At 44.4% G+C, this 20,587-nt stretch overlaps 1 protein-coding gene across 7 annotated transcripts in view; it reads right to left on the minus strand.

Annotated features, from left to right (window-relative positions):
• LOC105484086 (calnexin) overlaps window positions 1-20,587 on the minus strand; it is a 32,464-nt gene that overhangs the window by 9,418 nt on the left and 2,459 nt on the right. For 5 of the 7 annotated variants that reach the window (XM_071097997.1, XM_071098002.1, XM_071098000.1 and 2 more), the window contains exons 2-10: window positions 15,293-15,466; window positions 14,809-14,882; window positions 13,946-14,004; window positions 12,445-12,586; window positions 11,918-11,999; window positions 10,927-11,119; window positions 4,764-4,953; window positions 1,402-1,515; window positions 308-464 (exon numbers count right to left, since the gene is read on the minus strand). In XM_071097997.1, coding sequence (XP_070954098.1) covers window positions 308-464; window positions 1,402-1,515; window positions 4,764-4,953; window positions 10,927-11,119; window positions 11,918-11,999; window positions 12,445-12,586; window positions 13,946-14,004; window positions 14,809-14,882; window positions 15,293-15,466 — 1,185 coding nt within the window. Of the gene's footprint in view, window positions 1-307; window positions 465-1,401; window positions 1,516-4,763; window positions 4,954-10,926; window positions 11,120-11,917; window positions 12,000-12,444; window positions 12,587-13,945; window positions 14,005-14,808; window positions 14,883-15,292; window positions 15,467-19,189; window positions 19,265-20,587 lie in introns of all 7 variants that reach the window. The other 2 variants (XM_071097996.1, XM_071097999.1) reach the window with 1 other exon arrangement.

Raw genomic sequence — 20,587 nt, forward strand, 5'->3', positions numbered from 1 at the left:
GGTTACAGTGAGCCGAGATCACACCACTGCCCTCCAGCCTGGGTAGAAGAGCTAAATTCCGTCTCAAAAAAAAAGAAAAAAAAAAAGTTACATAAAGTTATTCACTCCAGTTTCTAGGTTTATCTTTGCAACACCTCACCCAATAAGCTCTCTTTCAACTTAGGATGTCTACCTTCTGCTTTTAATTCAATAGCTTGAATATAATGAACAACCATAATGACCAACCTGGCAGCCTGACTCTAGATAAAACTTCTATCTGAATACAAACAGATCAATGAAAGCAACTCAACCATCAAGAGGCACAAACCTGGTAACTGGGATTGTCGATCATAGGAGGCTTCCATTTGCCTTTATAATTGGGGTTGTCAATCATAGGTCGCTGCCAGACACCACATCCAGGGGCTGACTCGCATTTAGGGTTGGCAATCTGAGGAGCCTCCCATTCTCCATCCATGTCTTCATCCCTATGGAGGTACAAACAACAAATTATAAACAGGTTCTGTGATGCAGGACTATGAACAGCTGGCTGGCCCAGGGCTGCCAAGATCCTGCTGAAATGTTTTCACAGTATCAGACCAGCTTCTCCTGTTTCTGTTTTTCCAGTAATAACAGTTTTTCAGGAAAAATATATTTTTTAAAAAAGAAGAAAATATAATTAAAATTGTCAAATTCTACCCTGAAATTGGGGAACTTGGCTATATTTAAGTATTAAGTTTGACTTCCATAAAAACAGGTAACTTATGCTGGGTGTGGTGGCTCACGCCTGTAATCCCAGCACTTTGGGAGGCCAAGGCAGGCAGATCACTTGAGGTCAGGACTTTTTAAGATCAGCCTGGCCAACATGGTTAAAGCCCGCCTCTACTAAAAATACAAAAAATACAAAAATTTGCCAGGTGTGGTGACACACACCTGTAATCCCAGCTACTCGCAAGGCTGATACAGGAGAATCGCTTGAACCCAGGAGATGAAGGTTGCAATGAGCTGAAACTGCCACTGAACTCCAGCCTGGGAGATAGAGTGAGACTCCATCTCAAAAAAACAAGCCGGGCGCGGTGGCTCAAGCCTGTAATCCCAACACTTTGGGAGGCCGAGACGGGCGGATCACGAGGTCAGGAGATCGAGACCATCCTGGCTAACACCGTGAAACCCCGTCTCTACTAAAAATACAAAAAACTAGCCGGGCGAGGTGGCGGGCGCCTGTAGTCCCAGCTACTCCGGAGGCTGAGGCAGGAGAATGGCCTAAACCCGGGAGGCGGAGCTTGCAGTGAGCTGAGATCCGGCCACTGCACTCCAGCCCGGGCTACAGAGCAAGACTCCGTCTCAAAAAAAAAAAAAAACAAAAACCAAAAACAAACAAACAAAACAACCTACGTAATTTAAAAAGTTAACTGAAGTTCTTACCAATCCTCAGGTTTCTCTGCGTCTGGATCAGGTACATACTCGGGCTCATCATCTAACCAGCCTTCAGGTTTTGTGGCCTCTTCATCTGGAATCTTAGCAGGGGCATCTTCATCCCTTAAACATAAAAGAAAAATTATGCCAATGCTGGTCACAGTACAGTACCACTTTGTGGATCAGAACAGAGTATTCTAAAAATATTTTGGTTTTAATCGCAAAATTTTAAATAATTCTTCTTAGAAAATTCTTGTAAATCATGTCTGCTAAGGGTCTAGTAAAATAACTCTTTACAACTCAATAATATGAAGACAACCCAATTTAAAAATGGGCAAATGATTTTAATAGACGTTTCTCCAAAGAAGACATACGAATGTATAAATATACAATACAAACATATAATAAGCATATGAAAAGATGCTTAACATCATTAGCCATCAGGGAAATGCAAATCAAAACCACGATACCACTTAGTACCAAGATGGCTATAATAAAAAAGACTCATGAAAACAAATGTTGGAGAGAATGTAGAGAAACTGAAACCCTCATACACTGCTGGTGGGAAAGTAAAATGGTACCGCTGACTTGGAAAACAGTTTGGCAGTTTCTCAAAAAGTTAAATAGTTACCACATGACCCAGCAATTCCACTTTTAGGTACATCTACCCAAGAGAAATGAAAATATATATCTATAGCAAGGCAGAGTAGCTCATGCCTGTAATCTCAGCACTTTGGGAGGCCAAGGCAGGAGGATCACTTGAGGCCACACCAACCTGGGCAACAAGGTGAAACACAGTCTCTAGTAAAAAAAATACACAAGGCCAGGTGTGGTGGCTCACACCCGTAATCCCAGCACTTTGGGAGGCCAAGGCGGGCGGATCACCTGAGGACAGGAGTTCGAGACCAGCCTGAACAATATGATGAAACCCTGTCTCTACTAAAAAACACAAAAATTAGGTCAGGTGCAGTGGCTCATGCCTGTAATCCCAGCATTTTGGGAGGCCAAGGTGGGCAGATCACCTGAGGTCCAGAGTTTGAGACCAGCCTGACCAACATGGAGAAACCCCATCTCTACTAAAAATACAAAACTAGCCAGGTGTGGTGGCACATGCCTGTAATCCCAGCTACTCAGGAGGCTGAGGCAGGAGAATCACTGGAAACTGGGAGGCAGAGGTTGCGGTGAGCTGAGATCGCACCATTGCACTCCAGCCTGGGCAACAAGAGCGAAACTCCGTCTCAAAACAAAAAAGAAAAAACATACATAGCCAGGCACGGTGGCACATGCCTGTAATCCCAGCCCTCTGGGAGGCCGAGGCTGGTAGATCACTTGAAATCAGAATTTTGAGACCAGTCTGGCCAACATGGTGAAATCCCATCTTTACTAAAAATACAAGTATTTTTTGTAGTGGTGCCCGCTTGTCGTCCCAGTTACTTGGAGGCTGAGGCATGAGCACAGTGGTGCACGCTTTTAGTCCCAGATACTTGGGAGGCTGAGGCACGAGAATCGTTTGAACCCGGGAGGCAGAGGTTGCAGTGAGCCGAGATCGTGCCACTCCACTACAGCCTGTTTGGGCGACAAAACGAGACTCTTTGTCTCAACAAACAAACAAAAAACCCACAAAAATTAGCCAGGTGTGCATACCGACAGTCCCAGCTACTTGGGAAGCTAAGGCGAGAGATGATCGCTTGACCCGATGAGGTGGAGGTTGCAGTGAGCCGTGACCTTACCACTGCACTCCCACCTGGGCAACACAAAGAGACCATGTCTAAAGAAAAGAGGTCAGGCGTGGTGGCTCACGCCTGTACTGTAACCCAGCACTTTGGGAGGCTGAGGCGGGAGGATCACCTGAGGTCTGGAGTTCGAGACCAGCCTGGCCAACATGGTAAAACCCCGTCTCTACTAAAAATACAAAAATTAGCTGGGCGTGGTGGCACGCACTTGTGATCCCAGCCATTTGGGAAGCTGAGGCAGGAGAATCACTTGAACTTGGGAGACAGAGGTTGCAGTGAGCCATGATCACGCCACTGTACTCCAGCCTGGGCAACAGAGCCAGACTCCATCTCAAAAAAAAAAAAAAACAAGGGCCAGGCGCGGTGGCTCAAGCCTGTAATCCCAGCACTTTGGGAGGCCGAGACGGGCAGATCACGAGGTCAGGAGATCGAGACCATCCTGGCTAACACGGTGAAACCCCGTCTCTACTAAAAAAAATACAAAAAAGTAGTCGGGCGAGGTGGCGGGCGCCTGTAGTCCCAGCTACTTGGGAGGCTGAGGCAGGAGAATGGCGTAAACCCGGGAGGCGGAGCTTGCAGTGAGCTGAGATCCGGCCACTGCACTCCAGCCTGGGCGACAGAGCGAGACTCCATCTCAAAAAAAAAAAAAAGCAAGAAAAGAAAAAACATATTTATATAAAAACCAGTACATGAACATTCATAGCAGCATCATTCATAATCACAGACAAAAAGGAGCAAACAACCTAAATGTCCACCAAGGCAGGATAAATAAAATGTAGCATTATCAAACCAGTAGAATTTATTCAATCATAAAAAGGAATGCAGTACTGATACATGCTTCAACACAGATACACCTGGAAAACACTGTGCTAAATGAAAGCAACTGGACAGAGAAAGCCACATACTGTATGATTCCATTTATATGAAATGTACAAAGTGGACAACTGCAGAGAGGCAGGAAGTAGGTTAAGGTTGCCGGGAGCTGCGGGGAGGAACAGGGAGTGACTGCTTAATGGGGACAGGGGTCTTCTTAGGTGATAAAGCTAGTTAAGGTGTATAATACTGAACAAGGCTAAGTCCCAATCTCATATGCACCAAATATACATATACAAATAAACTTGGCATTTATACTAGTGCATTATAAAAGTTCAGTTATATGTATCTTACCTTTCAAGGAGGAAAAAGATCATCTAGAATTTAATTGCTGGGCATAGGAAGATACTTTTACAAAGGGTAAGAATTTCTTCAGTTTCTGACATTTCTGGAGTCACTGTATGGAAGCTGGAAGCTCAAAGATAGCCATATACAAGAATCCAGCCCCAGCTATCTTAATTTCTCCTCACTCTTCAATGTGCACCCTACATAAAAGGCCAAGTAATTTCTCCCTTGCATGTCAAGCTTATTGCTGCTCCTCTACCTCTGCATGAGACATTCTTCAATCAGAAATACCCCTTCCCGTATTCACCAACTCCTTGACTCTCACCCCTTTCCAGCTACTCTAATAGTTTCCCTACAGATTGGACTGCATCATGGATTACTGAAATTATCAGAGCTCACTCAACCAACATTTGGCTGTTCCAGCCACACGGAATATGTGAAATGCTTCCTTACACTTGAAGACAGGTCCCCAAGACTCACCAGTCATCTGGCTTGACAGCTTCTGGATCTGGGATTTTTGGTCTTTCATCCCAATCCTCGGGCTTCCGGTCTTCTGGGTCCTCAATTTCACGTGAAGGATTTACAGGAGGAGTCATGTCATTGAGCAGATTTCCACTATTCACCACAGATTGGTCAACTAGTATTTCAAAACTATTGTCTGGATTCAAGACTGAAAAAAACATTAAATGGAATTAAAAGTACTTAATTTCCCAAGCTCCCTTTACCATAATACAAAAGATCATGACTTCTAACATGAAGCAGCAGAACAGAAGTATGACCTGAGGCTTTGGGGTAAGAACAATGCCTGGTTCTTGGGGTCTTGGGCAAGTTAGTGCCCATTTCCTTATGCAGAAAACATGAATGCTTAGTTCCTCAGGTTTCTAAGAATTACAGCAAATGATAGTTAAAATCTTTAACACTAAAGATTTTACTTATAGACACTAAAAAAAAAATAAATCAAGAAACCTTAATAAACTAACACGATTATTGGGCTTACACATATATAACAGTGAGCAGACAAATTAGTGGACTTATAACTACTTCCCAGTACAAAAGGTCCATTTCTTTATTTCTAATAGAGCTGGTATTATTACCACGTCACTGAAATTACACAAACCTCTTAATTTATTAAAACGCATGTCCACTCATGGTTCTCCTTTTTAACTCCCATGGAGAATGAAAAAACAAGTTTAAATCCATAAAAGCTTTTTTTATAATTTAATTTTATTTTTTTGAGACAAAGAGTCTCACTCTGTCTCCCAGGCTGGAGTGCAGTGGTGTGATCTTGGCTCACTGCAACTCCTGCCTCCCAGGTTCAAGTGATTCTCCTGCCTCAGCCTCCGGAGTAGCTGGAACTACAGATGGCCCCATGCCACCATGCCCAGCTAATTTTTTTGTATTTTAAGTAGAGATGGAGTTTTGCCATGTTGCCCAGGCTGGTCAATCCGCCTAACCTCAGCCTCCCAAACTGTTAAGATTATAGGGGTGAGCCACCATGCCCAGCCACATGGGCCCCATAAAAGCATCTTAAGTGTGACGTATATTAAAGGCCAGATTCCACACCTAGATATCTAACACGTGGGTGATTGAGTTATAGCACATCTTGACAAGAAATCCTATGCTGCTGCATCAGTGATAATGAAAACGAATATTTTTGTGAGGAAGAACTTCACACTCTTTTGTTGTTAAGAAAGTCAGGGCTGGGTGTGGTGGCTCATGCCTGTAATCCCAGCACTTTGGGAGGCTAAGGCAGGTGGAGCACTTGAGGCCATGAGTTCGAGACCAGCCTGGCCAACATAGTGAAACCCTGTCTTCACTGAAAATACAAAAACTAGGTGGGCACGTTGGTGCACACCTGTAAACCCAACTACTTGGGAGGCTAAGGCACGAGTATCGCTTGAACCTGGGAGGTGGAGATTGCAGTGTTTCTGTCTCAAAAAAAAAAAAAAATTAGGGTCAGGCGTGGTGGTTCATGCCTGTTATCTCAGCACTTTGGGAGGCTGAGGCGGACAGATCATGAGGTCAGGAGATCAAGACCATCCTGGCTAACATGGTGAAACCCCGTCTCCACTAAAAATACAAAAAATTAGCTGGGCGCGGTGGCGGGCGCCAGTAATCCCAGCTACTCGGGAGGCTGAGGCAGGAGAATGGCGTGAACCCGGGAGGCGGAGCTTGCAGTGAGCGAAGATCATACCACTGCACTCCAGCCTGGGCGACAGAGTGAGACTCTGTCTCAAAAAAAAAAAAAAAAAAAGTTAGATACAGCACGTAAAGTTGTATATATGTACATACACATATGGACAAATATATACCACAATGTTGATGTTTAAGATAATTTTAAGTGACCTCTTCGTGTATGTTTTTTTGTTTTTTTGAGATGAAGTCTCGCTCTGTCGCCCAGGCTGGAGTGCAGTGGTGCAATCTCGGCTCACTGCAAGCTTCGCCTCCCGAGTTCACGCCATTCTTCTGCCTCAGCCTCCCGAGTAGCTGGGACTACAGGCACCCGCCAATGCACCCAGCTAATTTTTTGTATTTTTAGGAGAGATGGGGTTTCACGGTGGTCTCAATCTCCTGACCTCATGATCCGCCCGCCTCGGCCTCCCAAAGTGCTGGCATTACAGGCATGTGCCACTGCACCCAGCCCATTGTGTTATGTTTTTACTGACATATCATACTTGTACATATTTTTGGGGTACGTGTGATATTTTGGCAGGTGCATATAACGTGTAATGACCAAATCACAGTAATTGGACGGGCCTGGTGGCTCATGCCTATAATCCCAGCACTCTGGGAGGCTGAGGCAGATGGATCATTTGAGGTTGGGAGTCTGAGACCAGGCTTACCAAAACGGTGAAACCTCAACTCTACTAAACATACAAAAAAATTAGCCGGGCATGGTGGCGCACGCCTGTAGTCCCAACTACTCGGGAGGCAGAGGCAGGAGAATCGCTTGAACCCAGGAGGCGGAAGTTGCAGTGAGCTGAGATCACGCCACTGCACTCCAGCCTGGGCAACAGAGCAAGACTCCCATCTCAAAAAACAAACAAACAAACAAAAAACCAAATCACAGTAATTGAAATATCTGTAACCTTAAACATTTACCTTTTCTTTCTTTTTATTTTATAGAGACAGAGTCTCACTCTGTCACTGAGGCTGGAGTGCAGTGGCCCAATCACAGCTCACTGCAATCTCGAAATCCTGAACTCAAGGGATCCTTCCATACCACAGCCTCCCAAACATCTGGGACTACAGGTACATGCCACCAAGCCTGAATAATTGTTTTTTTGTAGGAACAGGGTCTTACTATGCTGCCCAGGCTAGTCTAGAACGCCTGGCCTCAAGTGATCCTCCCACCTCAGCCTCCCAAAAGTGCAGGGATTATAGGCTTGAACCACTGCACCTGACTCCATTTACTTTTTCTTTGTATTGGGAACATTACAATTCTCTTCCAGCTATTCTGAAATATACCATAAATTGTTCTAACTATAATTTCCCTAATGTACTATCAAATATTAGAATTTATTCCTTCTACCTCATTGTATTTCTGTACCAATTAACCAACTTGTCTTCAACCCTCTCCCTCGCTTGAAGTGTTTTCTTCTTGCTTATTTATGGCTTCTGAATTTCTATACCTTAAATATGTATTACTTTTGGAAATAACAAAAAAAGGTTAGGCCGGGCACAGTGGCTCACACCTGTAATCCTAGCACTTTGGGAGGTCGAGGTGGGCGGATCAACTGAGATCAAGAGTTCAAGACCAGCCTGGCCAACAACGTGAAACCCTGAAACCCTGTCTACTAAAAATACAAAAATGAGTTGGGCATGATGGTGTGTGCCTGTAATCGCAGCTACCAGGGAGGCTGAGATGAGAGAATCGCTGGAACCCAGGAGGCAGAGGCTGCAGTGAGCCAAGATGGTGTCACTGCACTACAGCCTGGGCAACAAAGCAAGACTCTGTCACAAAAAAAAAAAAAGAAAAAAGGTTATTATATTCTAGGCTGGGTACAGTCACTCACACCTGTAATCCCAGCACTTTCGGGGGCTGAGGCGGGCAGATCACTTGAGGTCAGGAGTCCAAGACCAGCCTGGCCAACATGGTGAAACCCGGTCTCTACTAAAAATAGAAAAATTAGCTGGGCATGGTGGCACAAGCTTGTAATCCCAGCTACTCAGGAGGCTGAGGCATGAGAATCACTGGAACCCGGGAGGCAGAGGTTGCAGTAGGCCAAGATCACGCCACCGTGCTCCAGCCTGGGTGACAGAGCAACACTCCGCCTCAAAAAAATTAAAAAGGTAGTCTGGGTGCAGTGGCTCATGCCTGTAACCCAGCACTTTGGGAGGCTGAGGCGGGCGATCACCTGAGGTCAGGAGTTTGAGACCAGCCTGACTAACATGGAGAAAACCCATCTCTACTAAAAATAAATAAATAATTAGCCAGGCGTGGTGGCACATGCCTGTAATCCCAGCCACTTGGGAGACTGAGTCAAGAGAATCGCTTGAACACAAGAGGCAGAGGTTGTGGTGAGCCGAGATCACGCAATTGCACTCCAGCCTGGGCAACAAGAGTGAAACTCTATCTCAAAAAAAAAAAAAAGAAAGAAAGGAAAAAAGGTTATTATATTCTTCAGAAAGAGGCATGCCTATTTATGATCTCAAACTAGCAGGAAAAGCTTCAATAACCAAACCAAAATAAACCTGTATCAAAATGATTCAACTCAATTGTCAATTGTCCAGGTATTAGAGCATCCAAAGAAGTTCAACTATAAGTTACTTCTGAAAACCTGTTTTCATTGGATTTATGTATAATTATATGTATAACTTATTCTATTATTCAACATCTCTCAACAACACCACCAACAAAAAAGGAAGAAATTAGGTAGATCAGAAAAGCTCTTTATAGGATACAAAAAAAAAAAATACCTTGTTTTTGGGGGGTGGGTGGGGGACGGAGTCTCACTGTGTCGCCCAGGCTGGAGTGCAACGGCATGACCCTGGCTCACCACCACCTCTGCCTCCCGGGTTCAAGTGATTCTCCTGCCTCAGCCTCCCGAGTAGCTGGGATTATAGGCACCCTCCACTCCACCTGGCTAGTTTTTGTATTTTCAGTAGAAACAAGGTTTCACCATATTGGCCAGGCTGGTCTTGAATACCTGACCTCAAGTGATCTGCTCGCTTCCGTCTCCCAATGTGCTGGGATTACAGGCGTGAGCCACCATGTCCAGCAAAAAACACCAATTTTTTTTTTTTTTTGAGACAGAGTCTTACTGTCGCCCAGGCTGGAGTGCGCTGTCGCAATCTCGGCTCACTGAAACCTCCACTTCCAGGGTTCAAGCCATTCTCCTGCCTCAGCCACCTGAGTAGCTGGATTATAGGCACCCTCCACCACGCCCGGCTAATTTTTGTATTTTTCATAGAGAAAGGGCTTCACCATGTCGGCCAGGCTGGTCTCAAACTCCTGACCTCAGGTGATCTGCCTACCTTGGATGCCCACAGTGCTGGGATTATAGCCATGAGCCACCGTGCCCGGCCAAAAATACCTATTCTTAAAATTATCTCGAACCTCAATTCTTGCGGAAAAGAAGTTTTTTTGTGTGTGTTTTTTTGTTTGAGACAGCATCTCTCACCCAGGCTACGGTGCTGTGGCAAGATTATGGCTCACTACGGTCTTGACTTCCTGGACTCAAGCAATCCTCCTACCTCAGCCTCCTGAGTAGCTGAAACTACAGGCACATGCTACTGTACTCATTTAATTTCTTAATATTTTGTAGAGACAAGGTCTCTCTATGTTGCCAGGCTGGTTTGGAACTCCTGGACTCAAGCAATCCATCCGACTCAGCCCCCGAAGTGTTAGGATTACAGGTGTGGGCCACCATACCTGGCCAAGAAGCTTCTTTTAATGCTGACAAATTAAGGTCATTTCCCAACTAAGATATTAAAGAGATTATTTTCTTTAGTGAAGGGTGACAGAATCTTCCTCTGCCTCCCAGGCTGGAGGGCAGTGATACGATCTCGACTCACTGCAACCTCTGCCTCCTGGGTTAATGTAATTCTGCTGCCTCAGCCTCCTGAGTAGCTAGGATTACAACAGCTACTTGACACCACGCCCAGCTAATTTTGGTAGTTTTAGTAGAAACGGGGTTTTACCATGTTGGCTACGCTGGTCTCGAATGCCTGACCTCAAGTGATCCGCCCGCCTCAGCCTCCCAAAGTGCTAGTATTACAGGCATGAGCAACCATACCAGGCTGAGATTGTTCTTATTTGGAGGCTGGGGTAAGATTTACAATCTTTTTTTTTTTTGAGATGGTGTCTCACTGTTGCCTAGGCTGGAGTGCTGTGGCACAATGATCTTGGCTCCCTCCCAGGTTCAAGCAATTCTCTTGCCTCAGCCTCCCAAGTAGCTGGAGTTACAGGCGTGTGCCACCACGCCTGGCTAATATTTGTATTTTTAGCAGAGATGGAGTTTCAACAGTTTGGCCAGACTGTTCTCAAATTCCTGATCTCAGGTGATCTGCCTGTCTCAGCCTGCCGAAGTGCTGGGATTACAGGTGTGAGCCACAGTGCCCAGCCAGATATACAATCTTTAAAGTAAATGGACGATAAATATGTAATACCATAAGCCCCCAAACTAATGGTTTTTCTTACTTAGTGTGTAAAGATGTGTTTTCTTATCAGTAAAATAAGTCTTCAGATCTGCATCTGGCCTCTTAGCATGTTTTTCTTCATAAATACCCGTTTTGGGGTTTTTGTGTCGGAAGATGAAGTGCAGTTTATAGTCCTCTCCACATTTATCTGGACCAAACATAATCGTATACGGGGTCTTGTCGTGGAACTGATCCTTCAGAAACAAAAAAGGAGTATTTGAAGTCACTGTAGTCAAAGTGTTCAAAAGCAACATTTCAAAAGTGTATGGTAATTCCTCTCATAAAATTCCAAATACATTAATGACAGTTACAGGAAAAGCTAACTACAAGTTTGTTTAGTGAAAAGGAATAACAAGCAATCATCAGTAAATTTAAAATAACATTTAAGTGCCTAAGAAAAGTAATGCACGCATCTAGACAGTTACTGCTTCCTCGTAAAACAAAGAAATAAGCTTGCTAAAACTAAAACTTACACAGAAGCAAAACCAGAAATTCAGATAAAAACAGTTGGTAACAACTTTGTAATTTACACTTCGAATAAAAAGCACATTAGTGTCAAAGTCAATATTCCCAACTTATCAAAAGAGTTAAACAGCAGGAGGAAGCCTTTATTTTCACAAGTATTACAAAATTCTTTTTTTTTTGAGATGGAGTCTCACTCTGTCGCCCAGGCTAGAGTGCAGTGGTGCAATCTAGGCTCACTGCAAGCTCCACCTCCTGGGTTCACGGCATTCTCCTGCCTCAGCCTCCCGAGTGGCTGGGACTACAGGTGCCGCCACCACGCCTGGCTAATTTTTTGTATTTTTAGTAGAGACGGGGTTTCACTATGTTAGCCAGGATGGTCTCAATCTCCTGACCTCGTGACCCGCCTGCCTTGGCTTCCCAAAGTGCTGGGATTACAGGTGTGAGCCACTGCACCTGGCGCAAATTACAAAATTCTTACAAGGTAATAGTGGGTGTCCAGCTACATTCCAGAAATGGGAATTACATACCAGGTTGAGCTCTGGTGTTTTAGAAAGCAGTTTCACATAAGCACCACCACATTCTATTCCATTTTGGAAATTAACCTCGTACCTAATATCAGAGAGAAAGGCAGAAAACCGTAGGGCATTTTGAAAGATCAAAACTCTCTTAATGTATTTCCTCTCTCCCTCATCTTGGTCATGTTTTATCACAGGTCAAATGTTTCCCCTTACAAAGGATTCCATCTTCTATTGTTTTTGAATAGCTATCAAATCCCACAAAAATAAATAAAATTAAATTGAACATTAATGCAGATTTCCAGTAAGTTTGTTCTGCAAAATCTACAAGTTATTTACAGTCAGGAAAATGAGTAACCAGTTTGTTTCAAAGTAATTTATGAGGCAAGAAAAACTATTACAAGGTGTTTAAATTCACCCAAAAATCCCTACCACAAGTTATATAATCTCATAATTTTTTAACATAGAATAAAAGTTGTATAATGTCTTCTGAGATTACCCTTTGTAGAAAGCTTTTATCCAACAAGCATTTCACTTACTGAACAATGAGAGGCTTGGTGTCAAATAGGAAGGGCTTGTTCAGTTTAGCGGAGATGGCATGATGCTTGGCCCGAGACATCAATACAAGTCCTTTATCACCTGGAAGCTTTGATTCCTTCATTTCATCTACCTCCCACTTTCCTACAAGACAAAACAAAAAAGTTCTATTCCTTAACTCTACCTCTGAAGGTCCTACAAACACCAAAAAAAAAACAAAACAAAACAAAACAAAACTCCTAGTTGCATAAATATATTATACTGGGGCAGCCATGGTGGCTCACACCTGTAATCCTAGCACTTAGGGAGGCTGAGGGCAGGCGGATCACTCGAGGTCAGGACTTCAAGACCAGCCTGGCCAACATGGTGAAACCCCATTGCTAATAAAAACACAAAAATTAGCCGGGCTTGGTGATGGGCACCTGTAATCCCAGCTACTCAGTAGGCTGAGGCAGGAGAATCGCTTGAATCCAAGAAACAGAGGTTGCAGTGAGCCAAGATCGCGCCACTCTATTCCAGCAGCCTGGGCAGCAAGAGTGAGACTCCGTCTCAAGAAAGTAAATAAATAAATAAACATACTTTATTTGGCAAATATTATTAGGATATGGTTTTATAAAACTGTAGTATATTATACTGTCTTGAAATAACTTATTTCCAACATTCAGCAGCACGGGTGATTAAACAGATCTAATCCTATTAAATATAAGGCTACACATGCACCCCTGAACCTTAAATAAAATAAAAGAAAAGAAACATTAGGCAACGCACAAAGGTGGCAAAACTTTCATGGAAAAATCTTTTTTTTTTTTTGAGACGGAATCTCGCTCTGTTGTCCAGGCTGGAGTGCAATGGCTCGATCTCTGCTCACTGCAAGCTCTGCCTCCTGGGTTCACACCATTCTCCTGCCTCAGCCTCCCAAGTTGGTGGGACTACAGGCGCCCGCCAACACGCCTGGCTAATATTTTTGCATTTTTAGTAAAGACGGGGTTTCACCGTGTTAGCCAGGATGGTCTCGATTTCCTGACCTCCTGATCCGCCCGCCTCGGCCTCCCAAAGTGCTGGGATTATAGGCATGAACCACCATGCCCAGCCTCTTTTTTTTTTTTTTTTTTGAGATGGAGTCTCTCTGTCGCCCAGGTTGGAGTGCAGTGGTGTGATCCTGGCTCACTGCAAGCTCTGCCGCCCAGGTTCACACCATTCTCCTGCCTCAGCCTCCCCAGCAGCTAGCACTACAGGCACACGCCACCACACCCGGCTTATTTTTTGTATTTTTAGTAGAGACGGGGTTTCACTGTGTCAGCCAGGATGGTCTCGATCTCCTGATCTCGTGATCCACCTGCCTTGGCTTCCCAAAGTGCTGGGATTACAGACGTGAGCCACTGCGCCCGGCCGGAAAAATCTTAAAGCTTACGATTTCCTTTTAAACTAGTCTTAGGAAATGCCATGGAGACAACATGTCAAACCTCTATCTGCTATTATATCTAAACCAAATGGAATTCTCACCATCATATTTGGCAATTTCATCATCGGTATCATCTTTCTTGGCTTTGGATAAAATCCACCTGTAAGTAACACAAATCCCAAAATCAGTCTTAAAAATGACAGTTGTCTTGCGAGGGAAAATTATGTAAATACTCATAAAAATAAGACTTATTCTGCTCTTAGCCTATTTAACCACTCTACTTCCAACCTTTAAATCTGTCACACAACTAATGATAATATATTATCTTCAACTCACAAACCTATATGAAAAAGTACCAAACCTAAGAGATAATTCCACTGATGTTTCAAGATCAAGAGAAGATTTTTTTTTCCTCAATCAAAGAACAAAATATAGGGTAGAGTGGGGGAGGGAAAGGAGTGGAAGTAAAAACCACAAATTCCAAAGGACTATTTTCCTACATGGATGTTAACACTGAAGATATTAAAGTTAGAAATTTCAAGCCAGGTGCAGTGGCTCCCGCCTGTAATCCCAACAATTTGGGAGGCTGAGGCAGGTGGATCACCTGCGATCAGGAGTTCAAGACCAGCCTGGCCAACATGTTAAAACCCCATCTCTACTAAAAAAAAAAAAAAACACAAAAATTAGCTAGCATGGTGGCACATGCCTATACTCCCAGCTACCTCGGAGGCTGAGGCAGGAGAATCACTTGAACCCAAGAGGTGGAGGTTGTGGTGAGCTGAGATCACGCCATTGCACCCCAGCCCGGGCAAAAGAGCGAAATTCCGTCTCAAAAAATAAATAAATAAAATAAAATAAAGTTAGACATTTCACTATATAAGATGCTATCCAAAAAGGAATCCACTATCCCATCTTATTTACATAATGTTTGCCTCTAAGATATATTTCTCTGGAAAACACTTACCCTGACAGAGTTCCTCTGTCAAAAGAATCAGCAAAATATACTTCCCCTGTTGGAACTGGAGCTTTGTAGGTGACCTGTGTTAAATATATAAATGAACTAAAAATTTAAATTTTCAGCAACATGCCTTTTTACCTAGAATCATTTATCCTGGTCTGCTTTCAACTGTCACAAAAATTTCATAGCTAGCCTTCAAATTCAACCCATATAATTGGCCTCTAGCAAGATATAACAAAGGCTGCCAGAGAGATCAGTAAGTATTTTAGCAAATTTTGCTTTGCCTTTGAAAATGTTCCAAATTTATCTTCACGATGTTTTTCTTTTATATTTTATTAGATATGGTATCTCCCTGTGTTGCTCTGGCTGGACTCACACTCCTGTCCTAGGCCTCCTGAGTAGTTGAGACTACATGTCTCTGCACCTGGCTATCTTCAAAATTTTATCATCTCAAGAGGTAAAAGGAATAGATTCAAAGACCATTTCAAACCTTGGGAGATGAAGGAGGAGCAGTGGTATCTGGTTTTGAGTCTTCTACCTCTTCAATGACATCGTCAAGGTCATCCTCAATATCAATCACATCATCATCATGTCCATCATGAGCCTCAACAATAACAGTTCCAAGTACCAGTAACATACACAGCAACCACTTCCCTTCCATGATCTACACATAGAAAGAGCAAAATCAGGTAAATGTATTGCCACTTATCAAACTTCATAAAGACCACTACCTCTCTCTCATTTAAAATTAAAGCTTTCGGCCGGGCGCGGTGGCTCAAGCCTGTAATCCCAGCACTTTGGGAGGCCGAGATGGGCGGATCACGAGGTCAGGAGATCGAGACCATCCTGGCTAACACGGTGAAACCCCGACTCTACTAAGAAATACAAAAAATAGCCGGGCGAGGTGGCAGCGCCTGTAGTCCCAGCTACTCGGGAGGCTGAGGCCGGAGCATGGCGTGAACCCGGGAGGCGGAGCTTGCAGTGAGCTGAGATCCGGCCACTGCACTCCAGCCTGGGCTACAGAGCGAGACTCCGTCTCAAAAAAAAAAAATAAATAAAAAAAAAAAACAAAATAAAATAAAATTAAAGCTTTCAAATCACAGAGCTAAAAAGAACTTATTATTTCCTTATCTATAGATAAGGAAAGACAGCCTAGAGAGGATAAAGGGTTTCCCTAAAATCAGTTAGAAGATTCCATTTCTAGAAAATTTCAAAATAAAACTGAAACATACACAACCATCCTCATATAGAGAGGATTGGTTACACAGATGTGAGGCATTCAAATACAATTTCCAACAAACTTTTGCATTTGTAAAGTGTTTTACAACAGACAAAAGCCCTTTCCTACACTAATTTACAACGGGTACCTGTTAAAACATTACAATGAAATAACAGAGATGGCTGGGCGCCGTGGCCCACACCTGTAATCCCAGCACTTTGGGAGGCCAAGGCAGGTGGATCACTAGGTCAGGAGTTCAAGACCAGCCTGGCCAACATGGCGAAACTCTGTCTCTACTAAAAATACAAAAATTAGCTGGGCGCGATGGTGGGTGCCTGTAGTCTCAGCTACTTGGGAGGTTAAGGCAGGAGAATTGCTTGAACCCAGGAGGCAGAGCCTGCAGTGAGCCAAGATCGTGCCACTACACTCTAGCCTGGGTGACAGAACAAGACTCCATCTCAAAAAAAAAAAATAAAAAACACAGAAAATAATTCCTCTCACATTAAAGGTTTAATATGGATACTGTTGCTCAAATACCATCAATAGACATGTTTTCAAATTAGTGTTTTAGAATTCAACAAGAATATTAAACTAAGAACAAGCTACTTTTAAAATTCATATATTTACTTTATTTATTTATTTTGTGATGGATTCTCCCTCCGTCGCCCAGGCTGGAGTGCAGTGGCACCATCTCAGCTCACTGCAACCTCCGCCTCCCAGGTTCAAGCAATTCTCCCACCTCAGCCTCCTGAGTAGCTGGGATTACAGGCACCCGCCACCACGCCTGGCTAATTTTTGTCCTTTTAGTAGAGACGGGGTTTCGCCATGTTGGCCAGGCTGGTCTCAAACTCCTGACCTCAGGTGATCTGCCTGCCTCAGCCTCCCAAAGGGCTAGGATTACAGGCGTGAGCCACTGCACCTAGACAAAACAAGCTACTTTTTTTTTTTTTTGAGATGGAGTCTTACTCTATCACCAGGCTAGAGTACATTGGCGCTATCTCGGCTCACTGCAACCTCCATCTCCTGGGTTCAAGTGATTCTCCTACCTCAGCCTCCCAAGTAGCTGGGATTACAGGTGTACAGGTGTGTGCCACCACACTCAGCTAATTTTTGTATTTTTAGCATAGACGGGTTTTCACCATGTTGGCCAGGATGGTCTCAATCTCTTGACCTCGTGATCTGCCCGCTTCGGCCTCCCAAAGTGCTAGGATTACAGGAGTGAGCCACTGTGCCTGGCCAACAAGCTACTTTTATCTCTTATTTTCTAACCACGTAAGTGCCCTGTGTATTATATTAGACGTGTCTTGGGTGGTAGTGGGCTCTCTTTCCAAGGACCACAGATCTAAAGAAATAAAAACTGAGCTACACAGATGCACAAGATGATGTGGTTGGTAACAGGGAAATTTTCATTTTTGGCCCTGAGAAAGCACAGCTAAAAGGTGGGGGAGAAAACAAGTAGAAGATATACAACTAGAAATGTGCACACACACACACACAAGATGTCCTTTTCTCCTCACATCCTCTGCCCACACAGTCACCCGATCAATCCTAGTCTTTCATTCTTCTCCATTACTGACATCAGGATACTTAAATGTTACCTTATATTACTATGGCCTCTAGTTTCTTCCTCCTCTTTCAAGCTATCCTACAACAAGACAGACTCATCACCCAAAAACTATCATGAGTCCATGTCTGCAAAAATGTCTAAGTCTTTAGCTAGCAATCAGCACCCTCTCCCTCCACAGCTGCTCTATGTGCCATTCCCCCAAGAATCTTCAACTCCCTCGATTAAGACCTTATTTCCCAGCCTGGCCAACATAAACACAGCCTGACCCCGTCTCTACCAAAACAAAACAAAACAAAACAAAAACCACGATCCTGTCTCTACAAAAAATCAAAAAAAGAAAACTTCACCCAGACATGGTAGCACACACACCTGTTGTCCCAGCTACTCAGGAGGCTAAAGTAGGAGAAGCTTGAGCCTGAGAGGTTGAAGCTAAAGTGAGCCGTTGGGCAGGGTGGGGTGGCTCATGCTTGTAATCCTAGCACTTTGGGAGGCTGGTAGACTGCCTGAGCTCAGGAGTTTGAGACCAGCTAGGGAAACATGGTGAAAGTCCCTTTCTACTAAAATACAAAAAATTAGCCAAGCGTGGTGGTGCACATCTGTAGCCGCAGCTGCTCAGGAGGCTGAGAGAGGAGAATCGCTTGAACCTGGGAGGCGGAGGTTGCAGTGACCCGAGATGGCGCCACTGCACTCCAGCCTGGGCCATAGAGAGAGACTCCACCTCCTCAAAAAATAAAAATAAAAATAAGAAATACGCCAGGCGCAGTGGCTCACGCCAATAATCCCAGCACTTTGGGAGACGAAGGCAGGCTGATCACCTGAGGTCAGGAATTCAAGACCAGCCTGGCCAACATGGCAAAACCCTATCTCTACTAAAATACAAAAATTAGCTGGGCAGGCTGGGCGTGGTGGCTCACACCTGTAATCACAGCACTTTGGGAGGCCGAGGCAGGTGGATCACCTGAGGTCGGGAGTTCAAGACCAGCCTGACCAACATGGAGGAACCCTGACTCTACTAAAAATACAAAATTAGGTGGACGTGGTGGCCAGCTACTCAGGAGGCTGAGGCAGGAGAATTGCTTTAACCCACGAAGTGGAGTTTGCAGTGTGAGTTGAGATCATGCCACTGCACTGGGCCTGGGCGACAGAGTGAGACTGTCTCAAAAAAATAAAAAAGTCAGCTGTGATGGCACCACTGCATTCAAGCCTGGGCAACAGAGTAAGACTGTCTCAAACAAACAAATAAACAGAAAAAGAAAGCAGAGTTTCAGAGATATTTGCAGACCCGTGTTTATAGCAGTACTACTCACAACAGCCAAGAGTCAGAAGCAACCCAAATGTCCATCAATGGATGAATGAGTAAACCAAATGTGGTACAGGTATACAACGGAATACTATTCAACCTCAAAAAGGAAGGAAATCCCATCACCGGCTATAACATGGATGAACCCTTGAAGACAATATGCTAAGTAAAATAAGCAATTCACAAACAGATACCACAAAGTTTTAAAAAAGAAGGAAGAAAGAAAGGGAGGGAGGGAGAGAAGAAGGGAGAGAAAGCTGAGCTTAATTTCTGGTCTCCTGGTTGGCATGGGGGCTCGCACCTGTAATCCCAGAACTCTGGGAGTCGGAGGAAGCAGGATGATAGCTTGACCAGCCTGGGCAACAAAGTGAAGTATCTATGAAAAATTAAAAAAAAAAAAAATTAGCTAAGAGTAGTGTCATCCGCCTGTAGTTCCAGCTACTCAGGAGGCTGAGGCAGGAAGATCACTTGAATCAATAAGCGCAGGAGTTTAAGACTGCAGTGAGCAATAATCACACCACTGCACTCCAGCCTGATGACAGAGCAAGACCCTGTCTCTAAAAAAAAAAAAGTAGGGCTGGGCGCAGTGGCTCACACCTGTAATCCCAGCACTTTGGGGGACCGACGCAGGCGGACTGCCTGAGCTCAGGAGTTCGCAACCGGCCTGGACAACCCAGTGAAACCCCATCTCTACTAAAATACAAAAAAATGGGCCGGGCGTGGCGGCATGTGCCTGTAGTACCAGCTACTTGGGAGGTTGAAGCAGGAGAATTGTTTGAACCCGGGAAGCGGCGGTTGCAGTGAGCCAAGATCACACCACTGCACTCCAGCATGGGTGACAGAGGGAGACTCAGTCTCAAAAAAAAAAAAAAAAAAAGTACATCTGTTGCAGTAACAAAGAATTCAACCAGGACTTTCCTGACAAGTTTCACCATAAGCTATATAGGCTATAACTGTGTTTAGGTACTTTCATTATTTCCTAGGAGTTATTATGAACTATGTATTCTATTTCCACAGTTCATTACACTTTTTTTTTTTTTTTTCTGAGATGGAGTCTCACTCTGTCACCCAGGCTGGAGTGCAATGGCACCATCTCCACTCACTGCAACCTCCGCCTTTCAGGTTCAGTGATTCTCCTGCCTCAGCCTCCAGAGTAGCTAGAGGTTAATTTTTTTCTGTATTTTTAGTAGAGACAGGGTTTCACCATGTTGGCGAAGCTGGTCACCAACTCCTGGCCTCAAGTAATCTGCCCACCTTAGCCTCCCAAAGTGCTCGAACTACAGGCGTGAGAGCCACCGTGCCCAGCCAATTCATTACACTTTTTAAACTAGTTCCATGTTCACCGTTTTATCTGCCCCTCCCAATTGCCCCCTAAAGGTGAAGAACCCAGCAGACTTCGTATTCCTAAAGTTACGGAAACAAAAGTAGGACAAAAGCTACCAGTGGTGGCTCACGCCTGTAATCCCAGCACTCTGGGAGGCTGAGGCGGGTGGTTCACGAGGTCAGGAGATCGTGACCATCATGGCTAACACGGTGAAACTCCGTCTCTACTGAAAAATACAAAAAAATTAGCCGGGTGTGGTGGTGGGTGCCTGGAGTCTCAGCTACTCGGTAGGGTGAGGCAGGAGAATGGCGTGAACCCAGGAGGCAGAGCTTGCGGTGAGCCAAGATCGTGCCACTGCACTCCAGCCTGGGTGAC

This window comes from Macaca nemestrina, chromosome 6 (genome assembly GCF_043159975.1).
Source record: "Macaca nemestrina isolate mMacNem1 chromosome 6, mMacNem.hap1, whole genome shotgun sequence".
Taxonomy (NCBI): domain Eukaryota; kingdom Metazoa; phylum Chordata; class Mammalia; order Primates; family Cercopithecidae; genus Macaca; species Macaca nemestrina.